This window comes from Strix aluco, chromosome 5, assembly GCF_031877795.1.
Source record: "Strix aluco isolate bStrAlu1 chromosome 5, bStrAlu1.hap1, whole genome shotgun sequence".
Taxonomy (NCBI): Eukaryota; Metazoa; Chordata; class Aves; order Strigiformes; family Strigidae; genus Strix; species Strix aluco.
The window spans coordinates 50,868,050-50,893,980 of NC_133935.1; the positions used below are offsets into that span (position 1 = coordinate 50,868,050).

The 25,931-nt window shown below is 44.2% G+C and overlaps 1 protein-coding gene across 3 annotated transcripts in view; it reads right to left on the bottom strand.

The window, feature by feature from the left end:
• RASSF3 (Ras association domain family member 3) overlaps positions 1-25,931 on the bottom strand; it is a 98,965-nt gene that overhangs the window by 45,969 nt on the left and 27,065 nt on the right. The window contains exon 1 of one of the 3 annotated variants that reach the window (XM_074827305.1): positions 7,676-8,027. The exons of 1 other annotated variant lie outside the window; for it this stretch is intronic. In XM_074827305.1, coding sequence (XP_074683406.1) covers positions 7,676-7,804 — 129 coding nt within the window. In that variant the 5' untranslated portion in view covers positions 7,805-8,027. Of the gene's footprint in view, positions 1-7,308; positions 7,422-7,675; positions 8,028-25,931 lie in introns of those variants that run through there. One more of the 3 variants, XM_074827306.1, reaches the window with a different exon arrangement.

Consider the following 25,931-nt stretch of genomic DNA (forward strand, 5'->3'; position numbering starts at 1 on the left):
GATCCCTGCTTCAGTGGAAATAAGATTAAGCACTTAATTATTTAGCAAAATATCACCTTCAGTCAGAGCAGAACTTGACCTTCAGTTTTTATTATTACAAATAGAAAAACCATTAGAAAGACCATATAGATTGGGTACTGCAAACACAAGATACGAGGACTGTGCGCTACGAGGAAGAGTACAGCACGGTTAGACTCTGCATTCCTGAACTTGATCACACCTCAGATCAGTTAGGAGACAGAACACAAGACAAGCAGTCCTAATTATGGACAAGAGGGATAACTATAAAAGATTACTGACAACTTTGTAATTTACCCCTACTGTATTATTGTATATAATTTCTAAAAGAAACACATTTGCAAACAGCATTTTCCACAATTACTTAGTGGGTAAAGAGTGAGACAGAGAAGCTGACAATCAGCACACCGAGTACTCCTACATACCCAACACTAACACTTGATGTTTCCTCTGAGGCAGATGAACCACTGCTGCTTTTACTATTATTTTCAGCACAGCACAGACTCCTCTGTATACAGGAACACAAATTCCTCTCCAGCACACACACAGATGAGTAACTAGAAAGTGATCTTAATTGCTACATAAATCACATGTGGCTACTTAGCATAACCAAATACATGTCTGCATAGGAAGCACTCTCCTCAAAACTGTCTGCAGTATTTCATCAACCTCGCAAAAGAGCAAGCACGCCAAAACACCAGAAGAAAAGCAGCAATTATTCCTCCCAAGTCAATTCATACCTGCCTACAGAAACATGCGGGCTTTGTTACAGGCACCTAAACACATATAAAAGCTTGACAATATTGTAGTCAGGCAAGCACTGCACGCCTCAAAAGCCTGTGGACTGTGGTGGGTTGACGCTGGCTGGATGCCACATGCACACCAAAGCTGCTCTATCACTCCCCTTACTAAGGGGGACAGGGGAGAGAAAATAAAACAAAAAGCTCATGGGTCAAGATAAGGACAGGAAGATCCACAGTGATGCAGATATCCACCTGCAGCCTGTGGAGGACCCCATGTTAGAGCTGGTTTTAAGACTTTTCCTTAATGTTGGTCTCAAAAGGTAAAAATCTGTCTGTGTGTTATTTTATATATGCATATAAAAACTTTTTTTTTAAAAATGTGTGTGTATATATGCATACATACATAAAATACCTACTATTTCTACCTGCAAGGAAAGTGCAGTACGTATTGAACAGCCTGGTCCGGCACGCTGCCTGCAGAAGCCCCCAAGGCTGTAGCTGCCTGTCCGTGAGGAAAGTTGAATGATTGAGACCTGTCACTCTCACTTCTCTCTTCCTGACACTTAAGTAAACTGCCACAGGCAAACACTACATTACAGATCTAGCGCTTCATCTAAAATCCTCTGTTAATTGGTTTATTTGCAACTGTTAATCCGACACTGGTGCTACTGGCTTTTTACAGAAGGGACAAACTGCAGCATCAGTTTTTACTTCATTTTTTCTCAATAATTCTGCTCTTGCAGTGGCTAAATGTTAGCAAGCAAGAAGCTCTTCCAAAAATGGGTATTCCGATATTGTTCTTACACACATGTCTACTGCTGAAATAAGAGATCATGAAAACAGGGTACCAAATCCTCTCCTTACTTAAGTAACTGTTTATGGGGTTTTTAAAATCTCTTTAGTGTATTCAGATGATCCCAAGCTCAGTTGATCTGCAGAGCACTTCCCTGAACTCACTAGACTCTTCAGTTAAAATAAAACCCCTTGTGTCTGCCTGTCTCTTCACATGTGTCTAAAGAAGCCCAAGTCTATAAACATTCTGGACCATAAGGCTACAGGTGCCCAGTATTTTCTGACTTCAGTGAAAGTCCAAAGCTCCAGCAGTTCTACCCTTCTGCCTTTGTACATAGATAAACCACAGGATTATCCTAACACAGTTACATCACGCAAATCACAAAACATCCATACATATCAGGTACTACTGATCTTACCAGTGAGAAGCCTAGCTACTGTACTCCAACACTCAGGTGAATCAAATTCTTTTTCTCCAAATAAAAGGGGAAAAACAAAATCCAGTGTTTATCTGATCTTTATCTGGTGATATTCAAACAAGTGTCAATAACAAAGCTAGTAACACGTTGCTGGTGCTCCAAAATTTATGCTAACAGAGAAGCAACTGCCTGAGATGCACCTAATATAGTATTACTACAATAGACTACAGAAGAGTGGTAAGATAAGAGTTAGTCACCTAGTCTGAATACTACCTGCCACTGTTGCTGCACTCATGACACTTAAATTGATTAATGTAACAGCACTCATTAGATGTTTTACCAATTTGAACTCCTATTGGGAGAGTATGTTAATCCATCTCTCCTAAACTGGTTTCCTAAATTTTTGTGTGCTAGTAGTTACCATTTCATATAGTTAAGTCCCCAAAATTTAAACTGATGATTCTAAGAACCAAGTGCAATGATAAACCAGTGTACAGCAATCAGCATCCTCTGCACAGAGCATAAATCTCATCTCAACTTCTGAGGCTGTCAGACACTAGAAGGGGACTTGGAGTTCACCCCAAAACAGCCACCACACTCCTCCAAGCTACTGATGCACACTCACCACATCAAGCGCTCCGAGAAAAGAGCAAGGCAGAAACAGAAAATAAGGACCGCTAGTTTACTCCAACAGTGATGTGGGCTTAAAATAGACACAATCTCTACCCCACTCATTCCTTCAACTCTAACTTTCCAGTATTTTAGTTGTCACAATGTTTATCCCATAATATTCACTGACTGCCAAATGGATTTAAAAAAAAAAAAAAAAGAAGAATGAAACATTACTGGATATTTTTAGTTGTTTTTTTAAAAATAAGGTTCATGACTACACGTCAAACACAAACCTAAACTTTTTGGCTCCAAAGCAAGCCTATAATTAGAAACCTCATTTGTTCTGGTAGTCAGGAGAACCATTTTCCCTAGGGAATGTTACTGAAAGGAAACCCAGGAAGAGCTGTAATGGCCAAACAACATGAAACTTATTAATAACAGACACTGGTAACACAAAGCCATCCTAACTAGACTCGAGCAGCTACAAATTGCATTTTACCCTTAGAAACGGTTTTCTTCCCAAATAAAATGCTTTTTCTGTCTCTCTTCCTCTCAATTAAACGCCTCGACCCACTGTGCAAATTCATGTGGAACAGACCTAAAAAAGGGCTTCTTCACCCAGAAGTTTGTCTACTTTTTCACACTTGCACCAGCAAGTCCATTTAAAAAAAAAAAAAAAAAGAAAAATGCCACACCTCTCCCTGCAAACCTCCTCTTCCAACAGTGGAATGAGAGATGGCTGGTTACCTTGCCAGGACTAGTTAGGGATGAGACTTTCACCCTCTGCCTTTTGCCTCTCCCCTTCATACCTCCTCTGCTCTCCTATATCCGCTTTCCATTTCCAGCTTTTTTATTAATTTCCTTTCCCACCCCCATTACCACACCTGCAAATTCCACCGACGCAGAGAAATGACGGCCACAAAAACAATGTCATGGCAGGGGGCACTGGGTGCGGGTGTAGGGGAAGGAACTAAGACAGCAGGTCTGGAAGCCATGAAGACCAAGATCAGTAAGGGGAAGAGAGAGGGAGAAGTCAGACTTAAGATGAGGAAGGACCGGTGTTGACAACAAGGCAATGAGTACGTTCTCGGGTGCAGGAGAAAAGCGTGCATTTCTGGAAACTGCCAACAGAAGCAATTGCATTTTTCTTGCAAACACTTTTACAGAGCACTGTATGAAATGGTGAAAAACGGAGCATAAATACAGGGTTGCTTTTTTTCTTTACAGAAAAGAGCAGCATCCTTGTCAAACTTCCTATCTCCAAGCTATTTTGCATCAGACATCAAGCAGAGTTCTCACATTCTGCTTGCAAACTATTCACGATTCAGATGCTGAATACAAGCTGCAGGATTTGCCCTCTTCTAACAGCTGTGATCCATGATCTTCACAGCACCGCCAGCTTTTGAAGCAGTGTTTCCCAAAGCACAGTGGTGTCCTCTCTCAGATCCCTCACGCATAGAGGGGGGAGAGAGAGAGGGATCTTGCCCATAGCCTCTTCTCATGTTTCTAACCCTTACAGTTACAGTGGAAGGGGAACGGCAAAACCAGAGCAGGCAGAACCAAGCACAGGGATGTTCCCTGGTGTTTGCAGTGATTCACAGAAGACATGAGCTTAGCAAGGCTGGGAACTAACAGAGACGCCAACCACAACACCTAAAAATCCACTGTCCATCAGGCTGCCCAAGAAAGAAGTATTGCGAGGATTTACATCAACCCTGCTCGAAGTGGGAGAATACAGGAACTGGCATGTGGAAGGGAAGCACAGAAAACATACGCGGAAGATGCGTATCCCTCCAACATATGGTAGGGCTTGCAGGAGCAGGCATGACTGTTTTCACTTTTCTTGAAAGGATGGGGGTGGGCGGGAGGAAAGACAGAGAGCAAGGGGTCATCTTTCAAAAGTTTGCAAAACATCTTATTTTGGTATTTTCTCTACAGGGAATGGATAATTTGCAAAGGCTTGATCATACAGAAACATGGGTCCGATCTTGCAAAAGCCTATGCACATGGATAACTTTACCTCACATGAGTAGTCACACTGGCAAGACAAAAATATTTACAGTTCCTCCTTTTTAATTTATTAAATGAATCACTGCAGACATGAAACAGGGACATGCTGAGCTTAATCTAGCCTCCAATACTGAAATTTTACAACAGCCACAGAAGATAAGAAACCTTAAATAAAGCTGAACTTTTAATGAACAGCACTACAGCATAAAGCAGCCTGCATTTTATGCACGTTGCCCTCAGATTAAAGTACTCCTCACCTAAGAAATTGCTTTGGGGCCACGGCTTGGCCCCAAAACACCACACTGCCTGTCATATGCTGTAATGGTTTTCATGCTTCGATTTTTTAGAAGTGGTAGAATGAGAGGAAGAGACAAACCTTTAACCATCCTACAGAAGATGAGCCATCTTAGGCAAAGCCCAAATGTACCATCACAAGATTTTTACACCAAAATTGGTATCAAACCATTAATCCTGTCTAGCTGCTGAAACTGAGGTATGTAAGCCCATCACCATCCCATTAAATGGAAGACAAAAATTCACCCAGCTACTTAATTTCCTTTTTTCCTTCTTTTCTTTGGAAATCCAACAAAACAAGTCCAAACTCTACTACTGAGTTTTTCTGCAGGCAAAGCTGCAAGTCAAATGCTCTAACCCATTTCTTCTCCGCAAGAAAGAGAGCAGAGGGAGCTAAGACAGAGGGAGAAAAGTAACTGCCAGCACTTAAGTCTTCTACAAGCAAAAAAAAAACCCACCAAAACACCCACACTGCAAAACTTAATATCTGTATAGTTGAGAAAGACACAGAAACAATAACTAACAGCTCCTCTCTTCTCTCTTCGCTCAAGGGGACATAGTATGCATTTTTTGACTAAACCTCAAATACAAACCAAAAGTAACATCCTCATCCGTACAAAGAGACTTATTATGATTGTTATTGCTGGAAGGGGAAACTCACTCTTACTGGCCACATGACTGTTGAAATCTACATTCAGCATTGTTTGGGGGATTTTTTGTTTTCTTCTTTCCTCTATAACTCAGCAGCTCAGAGCAACTGGTACTAACTTTATGACTAGAAACATTTAGCTGAGCATTTCTGACGCTGCAGAGTCAGCAATACAGATGAATTTGTTCCACGCTACTCAATACATACTTAAACATGTACCCTGCAGCACCTCACTGCAGTATTCTTTTGGGAAACATTACTAGAGCACAATATCAAATTTTAGGGGTTTTTTCCATCCCTCCCTTGCTTGGAAATGTTAACATCACATACAGTGATTTACATGTTTGCACAATTTACTACTTATACAACTAGTATGTAGTAAGACAACTCATACAAGAGTGTTATAAAGACACATGTATGTTTTTAGGATCTGAATCAAGACCTGGGCCTTCTCACATCTCACAACACAGCAGCTACACACAGCCTGACAGCAGCCAGCTATCTGTTCGCACAGTACCATCACGCCACAGTCCTCCTCTGTAATGGCCAATGCCGGCCAAATAGGTTAGCAGATGAAGTTCAAGGACACTCAGTAGGACTTGCCAACTTCCACAGAGTCCCTCAGGTTTGTGGGAGGCTGAAACTCAAGATGGATGAGAAAAAGACGACCCCTAAGGAGGGGTGCAGCGAGAAGCACCCTGGGGAAGCAGCCATGACCTGATAAAAAGCTGGTCCCAGACTATTTGCACAATGTGCTCGGGCTCAGGTGTAGGGAGAAGGTGTGCCCAGACTCCCTGCCAAACTTTGCAAAGGAAGCTCAAGCTCAAGAAAGCTCTGTGCACTTCCTCGAACGAACGGGAGCAGGAATTTCCTGAGGGGTAGTTAGAGGGACTACATTTTAAGCAAATCACAAGTGGGGCACAGCAGATGGAGAACCTCGGAGAAACAGAAACCAAGGTTGGCTTTCTGCAGCACAACATAGCCTCGAGGAACGGCTGTGGGCAACGAACAGTGGGTCTTGACAAGCCCCACGGGTGGGCCAGAGGGCACCCAAGGTATCCAGGCTTTGACAAGCAAGTTTATAACTAGGTTTCCATAGCAGCAGTAATATCAACATCAAAGTCCAGTGGAGAAAAAACACCAAAAGTTTGTACAAAGAAACAGGCACTGGTCGGAACAGGGGAAGAAGAGCTAGCACAAACAAAACAGGCTCACTAGCTTATAGCTTCCAAAGATACAAACCACCTCTAGAAAGAAATCCTGCACTTTGGGAAAAGAAAAATGAGAGGGGCTGGACTGCTTAGCTAAGGAAGTGTGACGTTTACCCTATATGGTTTAATGACTGCTCTGAATCGGACAGGGACTGTCCCGTTTTGCATCCCTGGAGTTTTGCTCCCAGGAGAGAAGGGCTGGTTTTGTTAAGGTAAGGCTTCCCCACCACACCAACACTTCACACCCTGCCTGCTGCCCTGTAGGTCCTCCACTGAAATTTTTAACGCTGACCACAAAAGGGGTTGGGTTTTGAGTTTTTGCTTTGTTTTGAGTCAGTTCTTCACTTCAAAGCCCACTTGCAGTTGATTTCCCGAGTCTGAATACTTAAACCAAGACAGTTAAACACTTCTGAGGACCTTTTTCTGCCAACAAAACAGCTGAAGAGGCTGCCCTTCATCTCAAAATGAGCTCCAAGAGGAGTGAAGAGGCAGACCCTGCCGTACCCCGGCGGAGAGCTGCCAGCAGAGCCGACAGCAGGGCTGATAACACGGTTACTCACCACAGAAACATGTGATTTTTGATCACATCTCCGGCCCGTCGGACCGTGGGGGGTCAGACCTGCAGCCGGGCTCCCTCAGGCCGGCTTCCGAGCGGGCCCTCGGCGCTGGCAGGCGCCCCTCCAGGGGGACCCTCGCCCCCCCCCCCCCCAAGAAGCCCCGCTGGAAGCCCGGGGAGGGAAGCCCTTCCCCGCCACCTCCTCACCGCTCCGTCCCGGGGACCGGGCGGCTCCAGCGGGTCCTTCCCCGTGGGGGAGGGGGCGGCGGACACGTGGAGGCCGAGGCCGGAGGGAGGCGGCGCGGCCCGGCCCGGCCCGGCGGGCGCTGCCCCGCGGGGCGAGGCCGCCCCTCAGCCCGCCGCACACTTACTTGCGGGGCGGCGCGGGTCTTGCCCGGCGGCCTCCTGAAGAAGGAGGTGCGGGCAGTGAAGAAGAACTCCTCGGACTCCTCCTCCTCCAAGCTGCTGTATCCGCTGCTCATGCTGCTGGTCCAGGTCATCGGCGGCGGCTTCTGGTGCTGCTGGGGCCGGGCGGCGGAGAGCGCCGTCCCGGCCGCCGCATGGGGCCCCGCCGCGGCCGCTCCTCTCCCAGTGCCGCCGGGCCCGGGGCGCAGGAGGAGGAGGAGGAGGAGGAGGAGCTGCTGCTGCTGCTCTGGTGGCTCCGCTCCCTTCCTGCCACACAAGTTTCCGCGGGCCGCGCCGCTCCGAGCCCCGCCCGCCCCGGGCAGCAGGTGAGGAGGCGGGGGCCGCCCGCTTCCCGCCCCCCGGGCCCCGAAACACCGGCACGGCGCGGGGCGGGGGTCCCGCCGGCACGGCGAGCCTTGCAGCCGGGTGCCGGGGCCCGACTGCCGCGGGGCGGTGGACGATCAAAGCAGGGGCGTGGGCCGGAGCTGCTGACACTCCTCCCGGCCTTGTGCCGATACCTCAGCGCCCCCCCATTAATTACAAGCAACGAGGCAGTTGAGGGGGCCCTTGCTAAAGAACGACGTTTCCAAACTTTTCCCTAATAATTACCCGATTTCTCTCTCCTATGCGCCTGTAAGAACAAAGTTATTAAAAAAAAAATGGCAAAATAATTGCCTTTCCTGTATTGTACTTCTAGTAATCTTTGAACTTAAGCTTTGCAACTGGTAGCAGACCCAATTGTACTGAGCAATAACAACCTTGAATTCTCGCAGCTGCTGTGGGTGGCTGGCCCTGGCCTCTCCTCGCAGGATCAGGCCCACGGACTATTGAGTCAATGGAATTCATTGCCCCAGGATGTGGCAAGGAACAAGGCTTGTTAAGACTCAGCAGAGATTAGATATGTGTACAGATAGCAAGAATATCCAGAGCTGCAACTGAGCACAAAAGTTCTGATAAGACGCAGGGTATACATCAAACTCATCATTAATGGGGGAAATGACAGACAATGTCTGAAGGCCAAGCCCCTCTGTAATTACCTGCTTCAGAGTTTCGCATGTCTTCCCTTAATTTATCTAGGGCTGGTCACTGTCACAGACAGGATACTGGGTTCCTAAGGCTACGCAGCTGCCCGAAAAGCAGACTTGCCTTTCCTGCAAGCCCTCAGCACGGTGTTCCTGCCGTCCCCCTGTGCCATGGCAGTGGTCCCACAGGGGGAAGTGAGTCACATCAGCCACTCACCACTGGAGCAAACCCCTGGAGACGGGGCTGTGGGGATCAGGAAGGAGGGCAGGCTACACCCTTCAGCAACAGGACAGCCTTAGATTAAACAGATCGAAGTTGTGCATTTACCAAGCCATGGTCTAAGCCAATACATCAGTTCCCGTGGTCCGAGTACTCAGCCACAGACGTATCTGGGACACCCTTAGCTGGCATCTCCTTTCCCTCTTTCCCATCCCCATCTTGCTGGCCAGTCACAAACTCCTCATCTGCTATGTGCAGCTGTTCCTATCCCCCCACCCAAGTGGGTCTGTTTCTGATAGCTAGGTGCTCTTCCCGTACCAGTATGCCATACATACGGATGAAGTCACCTCAGCACCAGCAAAACAACTCACACTGAGAACTAAAACCAGTTAATCAGTTTGGGAGGTATTAAATCCTTACTTTCCCATCAACTCTGATTCTCCCAGATTTTTATATGGAGTTTGCCATCTGGCAGATTAGAAGGTTGCATAGCTTTTAAAAACAAATAATTGAGTCTAACAGCGTAGATGCAAATGTGTCAGATCTTAAGCCTACTTGTTGGCACTGTAAAGCCCCATGGTATTCAAGATAACTTTAAGGTGAATGCCAAGTTACTTGAATGCAACTAAAATGTATTAAAATGCTTGCTTTAGACAAATGAGCTTTGTGTTACCTGGCTTGCCAAGACCAGCCCCATGCCAAAAGGAAGTCCCACCAGAGATCTGATGGGCTTGCCTCTGAACCTGTCCAAGACCCAGTAACCTCAGTTTACGAAGCTTTTGAATAAAATGCCCCTGACCATGATCACGATTAAGGTGAAGGATTTTAAGTGACTCTGGTGTGCTACAAAATGGGATTTGTGTTTTCAAACTACAAAAGTGTTTTTAAACGTTATCTGCTGGCACACTTGGTGGACTCTCCAGCAACAAAAGACACTGTCTGTACAGCTTGTTTGCTTGGCTGCAGCGTTGAACTTGATAGTGCGTGGGGGGACCATCGAGCAGGCAAAGGGGATCATTGAGACAATAAGCTGCTGCAAGGGAGCTCGAGTCCATATGTGCAAGATCAGTTGCAAGTCCTGGGCTCGAGTTTGTATGTTCTCTGGCAGCAAGGCACAGCACTCACCTTGTCTGTGAATCATCAGTTATACTGATAACACTGAAAGATTTACAGCATCATTTTCTCCTGCTGCAGCAAAGAACGATGGAGAAAATAATTCTAAGCTCTTTGTGATGAATCTTCCAGTATGAGTTTACTCCTCAGCTATAGCTCTGGTTTTAAGCCTACTAATTTTGACAGTATTTTTTTTCTTTGATTTTTAATTTTTAATTTGACAGTGATTTTTTTTTTTTACTTTATTTTTTTTTCAGGCGTGACATTGAATCAAACAAATCACATGAAGGTACAAACAGATGTGATGCCTTTCAATTTTGATTTGCTTGGTGCTTGCAAGTAACATCTCCAAATCTTACCAAGTATTTTGCAAGGCTGATACTTAAAGATTAATTGGTACCCCTGTGGATTGCACTGTTCCCAGGCTACTCTCTGTTCTTGTCTTTAAGGTCTCTTACCCCAGACAAGTACTTTTCCACCTTCTCAAATTGACTTCTTGATCTTATCTAGGTAAGATTCATCCAAGACTCTTTGTTAGGTGCTGCATTGAAACCTCTACACTACCAGCCTTGCATTATTTTTGGTTCACTCTGACAGGCCTCTTAAATTGCCAACCAAAAAGAAAGTAACACTCCATAATGAAAACAAAGACAGCCATGTCTCGAGGTACACTTATTAATAAGCCTTCTGAAAGCATACTTGTTCTTAAGGAGAGTTATTGAAGCATTAGGTAAAAATAATGAAGTTAAAATCCAAGGAATGTGGCACAGGAGAGAGATTTAAAACATAGACAAACACTATGAGGCTTTCAATCAGTCCTTCCAGACATAATTCAATCCAGGGAGAAATTAAGCTGACGATCAGTTATCACAGGATCACACAGGCAACTAGGAAGAAGAGGGAGATGCTTTTTTTTTAAATGAATAATTATGTTCGAGTAGCAAGTAGTGTTACAAATGCACCTGTGAAGAAAAGAGTAAACTTTTCTGACTTTTATTAAAGCTTGATGACACAGATAGAATTTCAGAATATTTTTAAAGTATAGCCCATTCAAGCCAGTTAAAAGTGGTGACTCAGATAAGACAACCAAAACCAGTAGTGGGTACTCTGTGTTCCAAAGCAAGAGTCTCATGAATAAAATATTAATAAAAGCAATCACAGGCAAAGATAACCTGAGTGATGTTTGTTGTGTAGGGGGAAAAACAATATTTAAAATCACTGTTACATTCAAGGATAAAATTCAGCTTTAAATCATTTTGTGGTCTTGGAGAGTCAGTTCAGAGAAATGAAGCATTAAGCATAGCTTCCAAAAAAGTGGAAATGAAAGCTAAACTTCCTAAATGGCAAAACAGGTGTGAATAATTTCATGAATTTGGCAAGGATTCGGGCTTTCAACTTCCATAAGTGAAATAACCCTTAGAACCAGACATCAAATTGCATAAAGCTGGACTTCTTCACAAGGTCCTGGAGCTTCATTTGTTTATCTGTATTAAAATATCATTTTATTGAAGCGATCACAACACCACAACCACGAAAGTATGGTTGAACAGACTTACAAGGAGTAGTTCAGTGAATTCGTCCCCCACTCTGAAGAAGAACCAAGGACTTCACACCATCCCTAACAGGCCTTTAGCTAACCCATTCTTGAAACACAGTATGGTAGCACAGCATCTCCCCCACAGGTCATCCCTTCCAGTGTTTAAGCTATTTATTGAGTTAGAAAGTTTTCCTTAACATCCCATTTTAAATCCTTAACCTTGCCCATTTGCTTCTAAACAAAAGAAAGAGAGAGATAACAGTCCATCGCTGTTTTTTATAGCAACCTTTTGGGTATTTGAGGACTCTTTTTGTTCCCCCCATTCTTCTGCTTCCCAGACTAAATGAAAGGACAACTGATAAAACATCCTATAGAGTTTACATTAACTCCATCAGCAACAGCATGATGTTTACATGTTTCTAAAACATCCCCTCAGCCCTCTGACACAGAAACTGGGAGGACTCATTAAAACAGGAAAGCTTCTAAACATTCATTTGGCTGGTAATGCTGCTTTGAGCCCCGGGACCAAGATGCTCAGCTCTGCACACAAGCCTTGGTCTTTTCTCCAGATTTTTGCCAGCATACATCAAAAGGCACTGGGTCAAAGCATCAGAAAAGCTAAAAGCAAGATGAAGCATGGGCCTGGAGAGTCCTGTAGCATTTAAGACTACATTTCTTTTAAAATAAAAAGAGTGATGTGGAGATCTCAAGAGAAGAGTCTACAGATTCCTCCTTTCCTACCTCCCCTGACTTCAGTTCCTCCTGGGTGAAACCCTGCAAGGGTGCTTACACGCCTCAGCAAGCAGGACCTCTGGTGGCCCCACAGCAGCCACAGGCAGCAGTGAAGGGAAGCAGGACATGGGCTGTGGGAGGGAAAGGGTCAGCGCAGGGACTAAACTTTCTTACCGCCCTCTAAACATGCATTGGTATTCCCTCGGTTTCACCAGTGTTTTGCAGGAAGTTTCATTAATGACCCTAGCAGTATTTATAACTGTTATGAATTTGTAAGATGCCTCCAGCCCCTGGCTACTTCACAAACCCTTTTGGTCACTTCTGGAGTCCTGTGCATTTCTCTCTCCCTCTCCTCTTCTGCCTTCACGTGTCTTTGCAAGCTCTGGCCCTGATCCTATAAGGGCTTGACCATGGACATAGTTTATTAATGATTAGTCCTTATGGGACATACAAAATGTTACGATATGCTTAGGACTGAAAGCCAAAAGGGTTCCTACCTAATAGCACATGGGATCTGGCTTCTTCGTAATGTATTTAGAGGGAAATATAATAATTCCATGAAAGTTTGTTATGTAAATTATGGCAGTATAGCAAAGACTACCCAAAAACAAGTTGCAGAGAAAGACAATTCATAACAGACTGTCCCTTTAAAGTCAGAATAAATAATTCAGAAATCATGTGGGCTTAGTTTTTTGTACATTCTAGCTGAAAAGAGTGGTAAGTTACAATGATCAAAGCAAAGCAATAAAGTTGAAATACAACCAACATAGAACATCCACTCAGGCTGTAGTTTCCTTACACCAGTAAACTTTCTGTTTACTCATTTCTTCCATTTGTTTTGAATTAATAGCTCAGGTCTGTTTAGTGCCATTGCCAGCAATGACAATTACCCTTTGATTCATACTCAGCAACTTGTTAATTCAAACAAGGTCATACCAGCCACACAGGCACATGAGTGCAGACTGAAAACAAACAGGAGCCAGCTAAACAGCCTCTCTCCATCTCCTGGTGGAGAAATGCCATGGGGACATGTACTTGCTATGGCAGATAAAACCTTAGACTGCATTGTCAGGAATCTTTTTCTGGCTCCCAAAATTCTTAATTCTGCCCAACCCTTAAGCCCCCTTGGTGCAACTTTTTTGTCCCAAATCCTCAAAACTAAAGGGATACCTGGAAAATAAAAGTAACCCATGTAAACACTTTCTTCATTGACATGGACAGTGGGATTGAGTGCACCCTCAGCAAGTTTGCCAACGGCACCAAGCTGTGTGGTGCAGTTGACATGGCAGAGGGCAGGGATGCCATCCAGAAGGACCTTGACAGGCTTGAGAGGTGGGCCTGTGCAAACCTCATGAAGTTCAACAAGGCCAAGTGCAAGGTCCTGCACATGGGTTGGGGCAGTCCCAAGCACAAATACAGGCTGGGTGATGAGTGGACTGAGAGCAGCCCTGCGGAGAAGGACTTGGGGGTATTAGTGGATGGAAAACTATGAGCCAGCAATGTGCACTCACAGCCCAGAAAGCCAACTGTGTCCTGGGCTGCATCAAGAGAAGTGTGGCCAGCAGGTTGAGGAAGGTGATTCTCCCCCTCTACTCCATTCTTGTGAGACCCCACCTGGAGTACTGTGTTCAGCTCTGGGGCCTCCAGCATAAAAAGGACACAGACCTGCTCAAGCGGGTCCAGAGGAGGCCACGAAGATGATCAAGGGGCTGGAGCACCTCCCTTATGAGGACAGGCTGAGAGAGTTGGGGTTGTTCAGCCCAGAGAAGAGAAGGCTCCCAGGAGACCTTATAGCAGCCTTCCAGTACTTAAAGGGGGCCTATAGGAAAGATGGGGAGGGACTCTTTATCAGGGAGTGTAGTGATAGGACAAGGGGTAATGGTTTTAAACTGAAAGAGGGTAGATTTAGATCAGATATAAGGAAGAAATCCTTTACTGTGGGGGTGGTGAGACACTGGAACAGGTTGCCCACAGAAGCTGTGGATGCCCCCTCCCTGGAAGTGTTTGAGGCCAGGTTGGACGGGGCTTTGAGCAACTGGTCTAGTGGAAGGTGTCCCTGCCCATGGCAGGGGGGTTGGAACTAGATGATCTTTAAGGTGCCTTCCAACCCAAACCATTCTATGATTCTTGCTCACATGTTCACACACTTGCAGTCACGCACCAAATCTGTGGTCTTCATCTACCATACTTGGACTGGTCAGAGGATAATAGAACTCAGAGCAAGTTCACCTCCCCCATCCCATCTAGGAGTTGTGCTCGGAGCAGTCAGACCTGCATTATTTTGAATGGGGATAGAAATGGGATGAAATGAGGAGACTGTACTTGTCTCCTTTTTTATGATGCTGCATACATGTGGCCACCTACCCACACGCACAGTCTTGCTGAAATCAATAGAACTACTTGTAATTTTAAACATGAACATAGACTGGGGAGGACTGGGGACTTTATCTTAGTCGCTACCTAAAGCTATAAAGATAAAACTGTACCTTCCTGACAATTTTAGAATTACCATCATCCTCGGGTTAGAGTCTGACAGTTTCCCAGTATATTCAGGAAATACCCCTTTTTATTTCAAAAATACGTGAGTGTCATTGATCCAGCTTAGCAAGATGACTCAAGATTGGTCACTGTAAGTCTACAAGTACAACATTCACCAGGGGTCTATTTCTGCAGTTTGAAGACACTGCCATGGAGTCTGGCCTTGTCATGTGGTGCAAGTACCACCCTTCCCACATCCTGCCCTGCCCTAAAACCCACCAGGACCAACAGAAAGACTCCCATTGCCTTTGAAAGGATTTTGATAAAGCTCATAAAGCAATCCTCTGCTGTACTTGTGTGTATTTTTCTTTCAGGTTATTTGGATCCCAGTTAGGCAGAACTGCTCTCCAAAACAGACATATTTGCTACTAATTTCTTTTTCTTCCTCTCCTGTTGACTATAAACTGCATTATTAAACAGTTGCTTCCTTGTCACAGATATGAAAAGGTAGATTTTATAATACAAATGATGAACAAATATTTCGTATGTCTGTCATATGTTTAATCAGAGGGTTTCAGAGAGTTCTGCAAATGTACCAAACTGAGTCTTGCCCTGCCCCTCACGCTCATTTCAAAGGCTGGATTTCTGTGGCATAGACAGATCAGTGGATGTGCCAGTAGCAGTAAGAGTTCAGAGCTGAGAGCCATGCTACATCTGGCAATCTGTCCCCTGCAGCAATGGCTTTTTTAGCTTATGCTGTAGCCAGTCCTAACAATGTCAGATCACAAGTCTGTTAGCACCCAGCCATAGCCCGGAAGTCCCAACTCAATAAACAGGTGAAGAATTCATCCTTACTCACACAGTCCCAATGATATGATAGTCAGACATAAGTATAAGCTAAGGTTGGCGTAAGGGAAGCTCAGAGGCCTGGGAGTGCTGTCATGTAATTCTCTGTAAGCACCCACACCATGCCAGGGTAAGCAATAGAGCTACTATACCAGAAAATACAATCTTGAGGAAATATTTTATAATAAAGTGTACAGAAAACAGACATTCTCCTACTTTTGATTCTGTTCCTAATTGCTAACAGTATGTAAAAATACTTGGGGTAGTAAAATTAACTAGGACCTTCTGTTTTAAGTATAGAAACCACAACTGTGGAAGCTCAGCATGCTTTGTGGATACCACGAAAATGTGAGCCCTAATGCGCTGTAGCTGCAATCTGATTCCCAGCATCTGTCCTCAAACTGGTGAATTGGTGGGGGAAGGGGCCTTCTGGTCAGGGAATCACATCCACATTGTCATTTCCTAGACAAAGAACAAGAAATTGATTGTCCTGTCATACTGTGTACGAGATGACATTTTTCTCTGTTTAATAAGCCTGATTGTGATAGATAATAGAAACTCCTTAGAAACTGTCCACACAAGTTTAGGGCTTTCTAGTAAATCATTCTGGCAATAGTCTGTGAAGTCAAGCATTGGAGAAAGACAGTGTTGTTTGACAGGACAACAGATCTGACAACTGGTTGCTGAAATGCCTGTCTAATCCATCCAGTCCATCCTTAACTGAAAAAATCTGAAAAAATTAGCCTTGAAGTGCAGTGCCCTATGCCTGCTGAGCCAGCCTTGCCAGCTGAAATGCTGGGAGTTGCAGCAGGGCAGCCCCGCTTGCGTGTCCGTGCCTGCCCACTTGCTCCCCAGCTTGCAATCCCAGCAGGCAGCAGAGAAGCTGCCAGCTCCTAATGCAAGGTAATTATTTTTTTCCCCCTGTACTTCTGCAGTGCTGCACAAGATGAACATTCTTCACACTTTCAGTAGGATGTGACCACCTTTGAAAATTTTGCCCTGAATCAGGCTTTCTTTTAGCTAAATCTCACTAAATCCTTTCACATTTGGCCTGTGTCCTATTCACTGGCCCAAGAGTTTCCTGATTCCCACCTTTGCTGTCATGCTTTTCCCACACCACTGTGAGAGCACTGGTGCGGGGGCGGGGGGGGGGGGGGGGGGGGGGGGGGGGGGGAGGGAGTAGGACAGTTTAAAGAAGAGACAGGAGTGCAGGGAGTAAAGAAAAAACAGGAGCGAAAAATAGGCACATTGGCAAAGTAAAAAGCAAAGAAAAAAGGTAATATTTTGAAATAAGAATCAGATTTTTCTCTCCAGAATTCTTGAAAATCCCCAAACAAATGACCAGGGAGATTTCTGGGTGGAAAAAGAGCACATGTGTAGGAAAACTGAGATATATGCTTCTAATTTTGAAGGAAGATTTAAAGAAAAAATATACTGAAAAATTAGAAAGGTAAATGATGAAAAAAGTACTCTACGTGAAAGGCCAGCTAAAGAAAGCATATGTATCAAGCCTGAGAAGATACTGGAGAACTAGAAGAGAGAAAACAAAAAAAAGGAAAATATGTTGCTTCTTTTTTTCTTTCAAAATTGTGGAATGATGTACACACAGCATCTCAAATCCTCAATTTAGGAGATTTAAAGTTGGCCTTCTGGCTTCACATGTGGAGGGAAGAGGAAGGGAGGGGGTGGACACCTTACATCAATGAGAAGTCCAGCAGAGCTGCAGACTGCACGGGGCTGTAGCCTTGTCAGAGGCGTCCTGCGTCCTTACGGCTCTTGCTCTCCTCTGCCTACATTTTAACAATCAGATGTAGTGACAGCACTTTGGGGAAAAAAAGAGATGACCAGAGGGAAAAAAAGCAACATTTGCACTTAGATGCAGTAGGAGCACCATCCCACCCCGAAGGAAAGAATCTATTTATGCCTTAGCCTGCTGCCACGGCTGGTGCTGCGATGGGTGAAGAGGTCAGAGCCTGAGTCCTGGGCTGATGCAAGGAAGTCGGTGTTACTTATTTTTATCTGTTTCATTAATGAAAAAACATGATGTTATAAAAAATAAAACACAAAGGGGATGCATTTGGGTCTCAAAGACATGTACTTGTAAGCTGGGAAATGCCTCTTTCATGACTGACTGCCTTGAGCTTAACATGTCCCCCATGCCCTACATGCAGGGCATGATCAAGACCCTCGTTACTTCTCTAGCCTGCAGCACAGGTCAGACATGGGTCAGTATTCAGATCATAAAGGAAACTGTAAATCTAGCATTTGATATACTTTTGTCTATTTGTTATAGACAGTCTTTTATATATAACATGTATATAACCCAGAATTTATAGGACTTGGACCTACACTGCCAAATAATTCAGCTTCCCAGCTCAGTCCCAGGGTCTGGTGCTGTGATAGTCTTATTTTACATGGTAGTTCATTTGTGGGCTCTCTTTTACAGCAAATCAGTGCATTCCCTTCAAAACGAATCCCAGAGGTGTTTCCAGGGGTAGTTAGCACCAGAAATGACACCATCCTGGCAGCACGGACCCTCCAGCCTTCCTTTGCTCTTAACTATCCTCTTACACTATCCCAGCCAGTGTTGCTTCCTCAGCCTCCCCTCACATTTTCCAGGCACTCTGAACTGATAAAACATGCACGATAGATCTTGAGTCCATGGGTATGGGGGTGTAGGACACAGCCTTCCCTGAGAAATGTGGACCTGAGCTGCTTTGCACTACCTGGCCTGCGGCCAGGGGTCACTCACTACCTGGGATGGAAGGCCACAGAGACAAATAGTCACAGCTGGCTCAGAAGCAGTGCTGCATCTACTCATGATTTTTCAGTCTTAACTTTAAAAGCAAAATATTTAATTAATTTAATTTTACAGTTATTGCTTATGTTTACATTGTTTATAATGCTCAGCTTGTTTTCTAAAAACAAGTTTCTAAAAATTGTTTCTGAACTTGTTTTCAAAAATCAGAAAAAATCCCTATTCTTGTAAAATAAAATTCTTCTCTTATTTTGCTAAGCTTGCGTGATTACTCTTCCCTGTGATTTGAAAAGGGAGGATCTGAGATTTTAATGCTCCTATCATCTGGATGGACAGAAATAGTGGAAGAACATTTAAAAAGAGGTTTTACACTGCAGAGCTTTTCATATGAAATTTTGCCAATTGCGGGACATAGCAAATTATGCAGAGATCCTACAGAAGCAACATCTTTGGTATTTTCCCACCGCAGCAATGTCCAAAGTCTGATGCCATGGCTGTAGATTGATTTTTTAAGCCTTTAAGGAGGTGTAAACTCCGAGCCTCTGGAAACCGAACTAGTCATAAAGTAATCAAGATTTTTATAAAATTGCTTGTAATTGCTATCCAATCCTTTTTCTTCAGACATGGCCACAGACTCACTACACAGAAGTGCTATTTACATACCACTGTTTGAGAAGGCAGGCGGGTTTAAGTTAAGCACGTGCACAGGGACGTTATACAAGAGCTGTCTGTATTTGAGCACTGCCTCTCCAGCATGACCTGTACTTTACGGAAACTTGGTTAAAAATCATAGAAAATGGTACATCTGAAGGAAAAGCTGGGGGAAGGGAAGCAGAGGAGGCAAAGCAGATGTGTCTAACTCAGGCTGTTTTACAAGCTATGACTCCAGCATTCAGTACCAAGCAGATGCTATATTTTCTACTTGAAAGCCGACTGCCACTTCAAATGAAAATGGTTTTGTATGTGCTGCACCATAAAATTACAGACACAGAGGTCCATACTAACTAGCTGTTTACCTCTATGCTTCTACCACAGCACATAAGTTATAATCGGAGGAAGGAAACTCCTAGGAGATCTGAAGGCTTTAATTGTTTCAGTGTGCAGATGGTTTGCATTACAGCAAATCGACACAGCTCAAGGTCAACTCATAGTTCAGCAATAGCTGCTTCGGCAAGTGAATGTAGTTTGTTTATGCCTCTTCTGGGGAAGGTTTAACTGCTTTGTTATTTATTTCATAGATATTTCTAGGCTTAAGAAACACCGCAACAGGTGAAACTGGAGGAGTGTAGGTTGCCACAGCCATTTCCTTCATGTCTGGTACTAAGCAATTTTTAGAACAACTAAATATAGCTTTTTTCCTACAACATTTGAACACTTTGTTTCAACATGTTCTCTTTTCTGTCACTGACATAAAAACGCTCGCTATACAGACTCACAAAGGCATCTCTCACAACTCTGACTTTCTTTGCTACGGTCAGATGTGCCACACAACTGCTGTACCTAGAAACTGAGGTCTGACACAAGTAGTTACTCTTGCCCTTGGCTATCAATCTGAGCTGCCCCTCTCCCAGAGGTTCCCAGTCCTTCTGCACAGGCAGCTCAGCTGTTCGTGAAGCAGCTGCTGAACTGCCTCAATTTAGGGCTTAGATGGTTAGGATAAACTGGAACCAATTTCGATTATTTTTTTTTTTAATAGCACCAGGCTGAAATCTGCCACAGTCCAACATCTGCTTCATCAGCTGAGCCATCCCTCCAGGCGAAATGGAGCTCCCCAAGAGGAAAACAGGCTGGGCACCAGGGCAAGGGGGAACTAACAGTACCAAGGTAAGATGTCACTGGTCAGAGGTTGGAAGGCTCCATGTAGGAGAGAAGCACAAAGTACTCTGGGGCACAAAGCACCAGACTGCATGAGCCACAAGCACTTTCTTTTGTGCCATACACCAACTGGATCTCAGATCTGTCTGGGTAGCTGTCATTACAAAGGCAAACCCACCAACACCAGCTGTTAAAAAACCGCATCCGGCAAAAACAGTGCATGTTTTTTGTTTTAAAACAGATGGTCTTTGTTCCTCACACCTTGTCTTCCAGTTCTGCTCATCAGTGCTTATTCTCATCAGTTGTACGCTGTCTCCATCATTTACCCTCTACCTCTTGTCCCACAGGGGCAGTACCAGACCCCCACATAATCGTGGGGCAGTACTGTGCATTCCTGCCTGCACTCGGTGTCTGGAGTGCCAGACCTGCAGAGAAGCCACAGCAATGCATTGCCAAAGAGAGGTTATGTTTCTGTGTCTCAACAGATGCACAGATGTATCCATACATCCATATGTGCAGGTAATTTAACACTGTGGGTGCTCCTCCCCTCCTCTGACATGCGACCAAATTAGCAGAGTCACAGGATAACTGAAGGATGGGTTGTACCTCAAGGTCAGAAAGTAACCAGTGAACTTGCAGTCTACTTGGAGAACTCAGAATGTGTCAGAAACATCACTGAATATAACATCACAGCAGAATAATACTAAAAAGCTCACACTCTGCTGTAGCATTAGGGCATCTACCTTCATTTCATTTGGGTCTGAACGTCTTTTTAAAAACTACGTGTTTCACACCTTAGTAAAACTCTGCAAAACTTTTAAAAACAGGCTTGTGGCAGGGCCATGAGGATTTGAAACAGAGAGGCACACAAACGCTGTGAGCCATACCTAAGAATTTCACATCCACGTCCTGGAAGCAATCTCCTACCACAATCCCCCCACACTGCGCTCAGCGGTCCTCAGTGTGGCCTTAACATCTGCTTCAGCATCTGCTCTTTTGGGAGGATCTGCCTCAGTGTGCTTTACTGCTTTCAAAGGTCTGCCTGCTATTGCTCAGGCTGGCTGGCAGTGTTCACCACCGCTCTGTGGTCAGGCAGATACCCTTACAAGGAAACAATGATTCCATCCCCTCCTTGATGGGAGTCTGCAGGCACATCCACCACTGTAAATCTGTAATACAGCTTTACTGGGTCCATTTAAAATAACTTTGGGAAGCAAAAGGCAGCCTCAGCTTTAGGTCTAATTCTTCACACAGATAATAAGCTGAGGTGCATTTACAGGACAGCACGTAAAATTTGTCTAGCTCCTAACTTGGATAAGAGGCTGCAGGCATCTGGGCCAGAAGGCGTGCGGCTGCCAAAATGAAGCAGGCGGCTGGAAGCAGAGCAAACTGCCTCCATCAGCCCTGCCAAGAGATTCTGCAGGTCATCTATTGAAATTATTTGCACATCAGCATATTTCAGATTTCAAATGCAGCCTTTCCCGAAAGACCACAGCAAGAGCATTTGTAAAGAAGGCTATTTCCTAAAGAATCCATTTCCTTACTCAAACACCAGAATGGTGGAAGGTTTTCCTAAAACTGGCACAGAGGGCATATCTGTGACATGGAGATAATTACTGGAAGTAACCGGTGAAACTGCCAAATTCGACTTACAGCAGAACTGCCAGAAATTTTTTCCTTCTTAATTGAAGCCAAAAACCACAGGTGACTTAAAAGAAATGAAAGTGTGGGGAAGAATGTGGAATGACCAGGAAAGACTGCTCTTATGCACAGTACTTTAGCACAGTCTAGAGGACTTGTCTATGAAATAATGCCAACCATTGGACCATGGCCAACTCATCTTAAATTTAGGTAGCCTGAGGGTGGGTGGGATGGAGGCACGCATACTTCCCTCACATCAGAGGGTCCATGTCTCCTAACCTCTCTTTCTGGCTCAGGATGCAGAGCAGTTCCTGTCCCCAGCTCTGGGACATGCTGTGCTGACTCCCCCGCAGGCAATCTCAGTCCAAAGAAGGGTCAAAACTGTGAGTTGAGGACACTTTAAAGAAAAAAGAAGATGGTTAATAGATGTTTACAAACTGTTAGTGAAACTAGATCTGTTGCAGAAAAACTCCTCTGCTCTCACTGACTCTGCTGGACCCTACATGTCCTTTTTCAGTGTCTAACCTAATGCAATGATTCTCAAACCCAAGAGTGGGGCTGCCCTGGGGCTGCCCTGGGAGGTCCAGACTGTGTGATGGGAGACAGAGGCAGACAAGAACAAAAAATCCAGATGGCTCGTCTCAGCCCCTCTTGACCCTTTTCTCTTTCTGTTTTCCTCTTTCTCTACCAGTGAGGGTCTCTCCTCTCTCCAGCCCCACCATGGGGGATATGCAAATGGAACGAGCTACTCCAGAGTAGTGTGGAAGGACCTGGCAGCAAAGGGGTGAAGCCCAGTGGGTCAGGGGGTGCAGGTTGATTTGAGGGAAGCTGTGGGAGCTGTGCAGCTCAGCACAGCTTGGGAGGTTCCTGCTGGGGGACGGAGTGCAGGATCTCAGAAAGATGGTTCAGCCAAAGGAGACGACCCTTGACCTACACCCAAAGAGTAATGTTATGGACACTTCTCAGACAGCAGTTGCTTAATTACAACTGGAAATATGGATCCTAGGTATTTCCAAAACACTTATTTCTTGTATTTGTTCAATAAATAGTTCCTCTCTCTAGGTATTATGGTTAATTGTGGGGAAAGGAATATAAAGAACTCAGTAAAATCATAGTTCACAAATGCAGCTGTCAGAGATTTTACTCCTTCCATGCTCTCATACTGACTTACCTCTGAATTTACCCTATCTGTGATCCTCAATTTTAATAATTCACCCTTGCTTTCCTTCCCCACATTATGGATTCTTTAACAAATTCAGGAATATTCATAGAAGTTATGAGTATAGCATAAAGAAGAAACAATCAGATTCTCAGAATGTAACTCTGTGACACGTGGTGCATTTATTCACCCGTAACACTTTGCAAGAAAGAGCTCATCCTCAGCGCAGCTATGAGCAGCAGATAGGCAAGAAGCATTATTCACATTGTCACTATTTTCAAAAACACTTCTGACTCCCCAGACTGGGACATATTTGAGGTAAAATGAAATAGCAGGTTTGCATACTGTGGGCACCTCCCTCCCCCTAAAAGAAGGAAGAAAAAAAAGCTGGAGGCAAAAGAATAAAAATTAAATCAGCACATCTGAAAACCAAGGCCAAATTGACTTGCTGAAGGCCATATCTAATCAGTCATTAGTAGAGCAAGGACTGCAAATCTGGCTTCCTCAGTCCCAGTTTCATGCTCTAATTCCTAACTCCAACAAATTACTTTATAATAATCATAAGCCCTTACTAATTAGTCATATATGCAGATAAGGAAATCTCTCCTCAAGGTTACCGTAAATGAAAATATTAGTCAGAATGGCAAAAGGAAGGTCGAGGACAGAGGACAGTGCAAATGGAAAACTCAGAGTGGAGCATAGACTGAGCAGTGTTCCTCTAAACACAAGTTTAGGAGTATTGGGAAATGTAAAAGTAGTGTTTAGTCTTGCTATACACTGGTCTTCCTTCCCCAGACAATAATGTTGCAGAATGGTCTGATAAGGTCGTTGCAATGGAAAAGCTTAGGGAAATCAAGAAAATGTAATTTTATCCTGGTCAGCTAGGTGAGGTCAGCCCCAAGCAGGATGCATGGTGCTGACCTCATCCTGCTGCCCCATGGCAACTATCACCACAGCTTTGTTCTCATTCAGGATTGTAAAGCGAAATAATCAATGATGGTGTTTATCTCGCTATAAACAAACACTGTGTCAGAAAAGACAAAGCCTTAAAAGGGTACTGACCATGGCTACATATACACTTGCAAATACTGGCAGAAAAGGAGATGGAGAAGCACAGGATATGATTTAGACAAAGCAAATAATTTTACTCAGTTATCCAGCTGACTGCAGCACATCAGTAGGCAAAATACCTGAAATGGGCATCTGCAGCTTTCCCTTGGTTCACAGGACTAGTTGCAATGTATGTGCTTGAAGACCTCTTGGGGTCCCATGACGAAAGTTTTCTTTCCAAACATAAAGGGGAGATGATTTTTTCCATTTTCTCTAGGGATTATTCACAAAGGGCAGGCATGCAAAGACCTATTGGGTTTATCTTCTCAGAGCACTGTCCAGCATTCAAGCAGCATGGCTCCATGAACATCTGGGCCAGGAGCTGACCCAAAACTCATCCTTAGGAGAGGCCTCTTGATTAAGAACTGGGTCACAGAAAAGAAAAGTGGCTGGAGGATTCAGGATGTTGTATATATTTTATAGGAAAAACAACACGCCGTTTCGCCTTGCAGCCTCCTCACTTTATAACCAGGATCCTGACTTTGCAGTCAAGATGGGAAGTGAAGTGGAAGTGGCCGCATCCTTATACACACATGTCTGTACGCACACAGATGAAACAGTCATGTAGGCTTCTCTGTTAATCCAGTTGAAACATTACTGCAGATTACATGCAACATGTTTGTTGAGAAAATATACAGAAGATATGCTTAATAAAAGAGGTTTCAGTGAACAACTACTTTACTTGCTAAGTATGTCAAACCTGTCAAACATATTTTCTTCCTTTTTTCTTCCATGTAATATGTGAATTTTTTTCTTGGCAAGCCAAAACAGATGTACATACAAAATTACCAGAGTCATAAGAAATCTAAAGGTCACAGGTGAAAGGGGATCAAGATGCAAAACTAGCTCTGGAAAAAAAATGTCATCTGGAATATCACAACCATAACGTAAGGTGTACATCTTGAATGAAGTGATGAAGGGACTTACCTCATTTTTGAAAGGGTTCACTTGTGAAATAAACATTCATGGAAATAAAAAAAATAATAACTGATCACCAGCACAATCTTTGTAGAACAAACCAGATCTAAAAAGCTTGTAGGAGTCTACATTTTGTGGCTCTGTCTCTGTGTTCAGAAGAAACAACACAGCAGCCTTTTGTCTCGGGACAGCTTCTTTTGCTTGGCAGTAAAGGATCAGAAGGTCACAGGAACCAGAGGTGCAAGGTCCCCACTGGGACCTATGCTGCAGGAATGGAGGCTTACAGTAGCTTAAATAAAAAGGAAGAAGGAAACACGACAAAGTGACTATTGCTCAAGATTTCCCACAAGTGCTATGAAAACCCAGTATGTTTTGATCATGGAAAGCCAGGTACTTCTTTACATTTTGGGTAGGAACAAGAGGACTACTCCCCAGAAGTATAACTAGTATGACTTCATTGTCATTGCTTTTAAATGACATATGACTGGTGACAGTTTCCTCCTTCCCAGTAAGTATATTGAAACATTAACACTTACTACATCGCTGAATTTTTACATGCTTATACACACTATTTGCAGAGTAAACAGGGAACATGTAAGTTCTTATCCACACTTTCTGTGGAGCAGTCTGACATGAGACAACACATACAAGAATGGAGCTTCACTGTAAAACGAGATCCCTGGGAGAAAGGGAACCACCATGGAGCTGAGGAGAAACCGAGCTCATGCAAACAGGCAGGCTCCGCTGCACCGAGGAAGAGTTGGGAGGGCAGCTTTTAGGCAGCATCCCCAGTTAGAGGAAGCCATGAATCACTAAGGAAAAATGCTACCTCCTGTTGTTTGATTCCAACTCTCTGGGAAACAAGCCTTTACA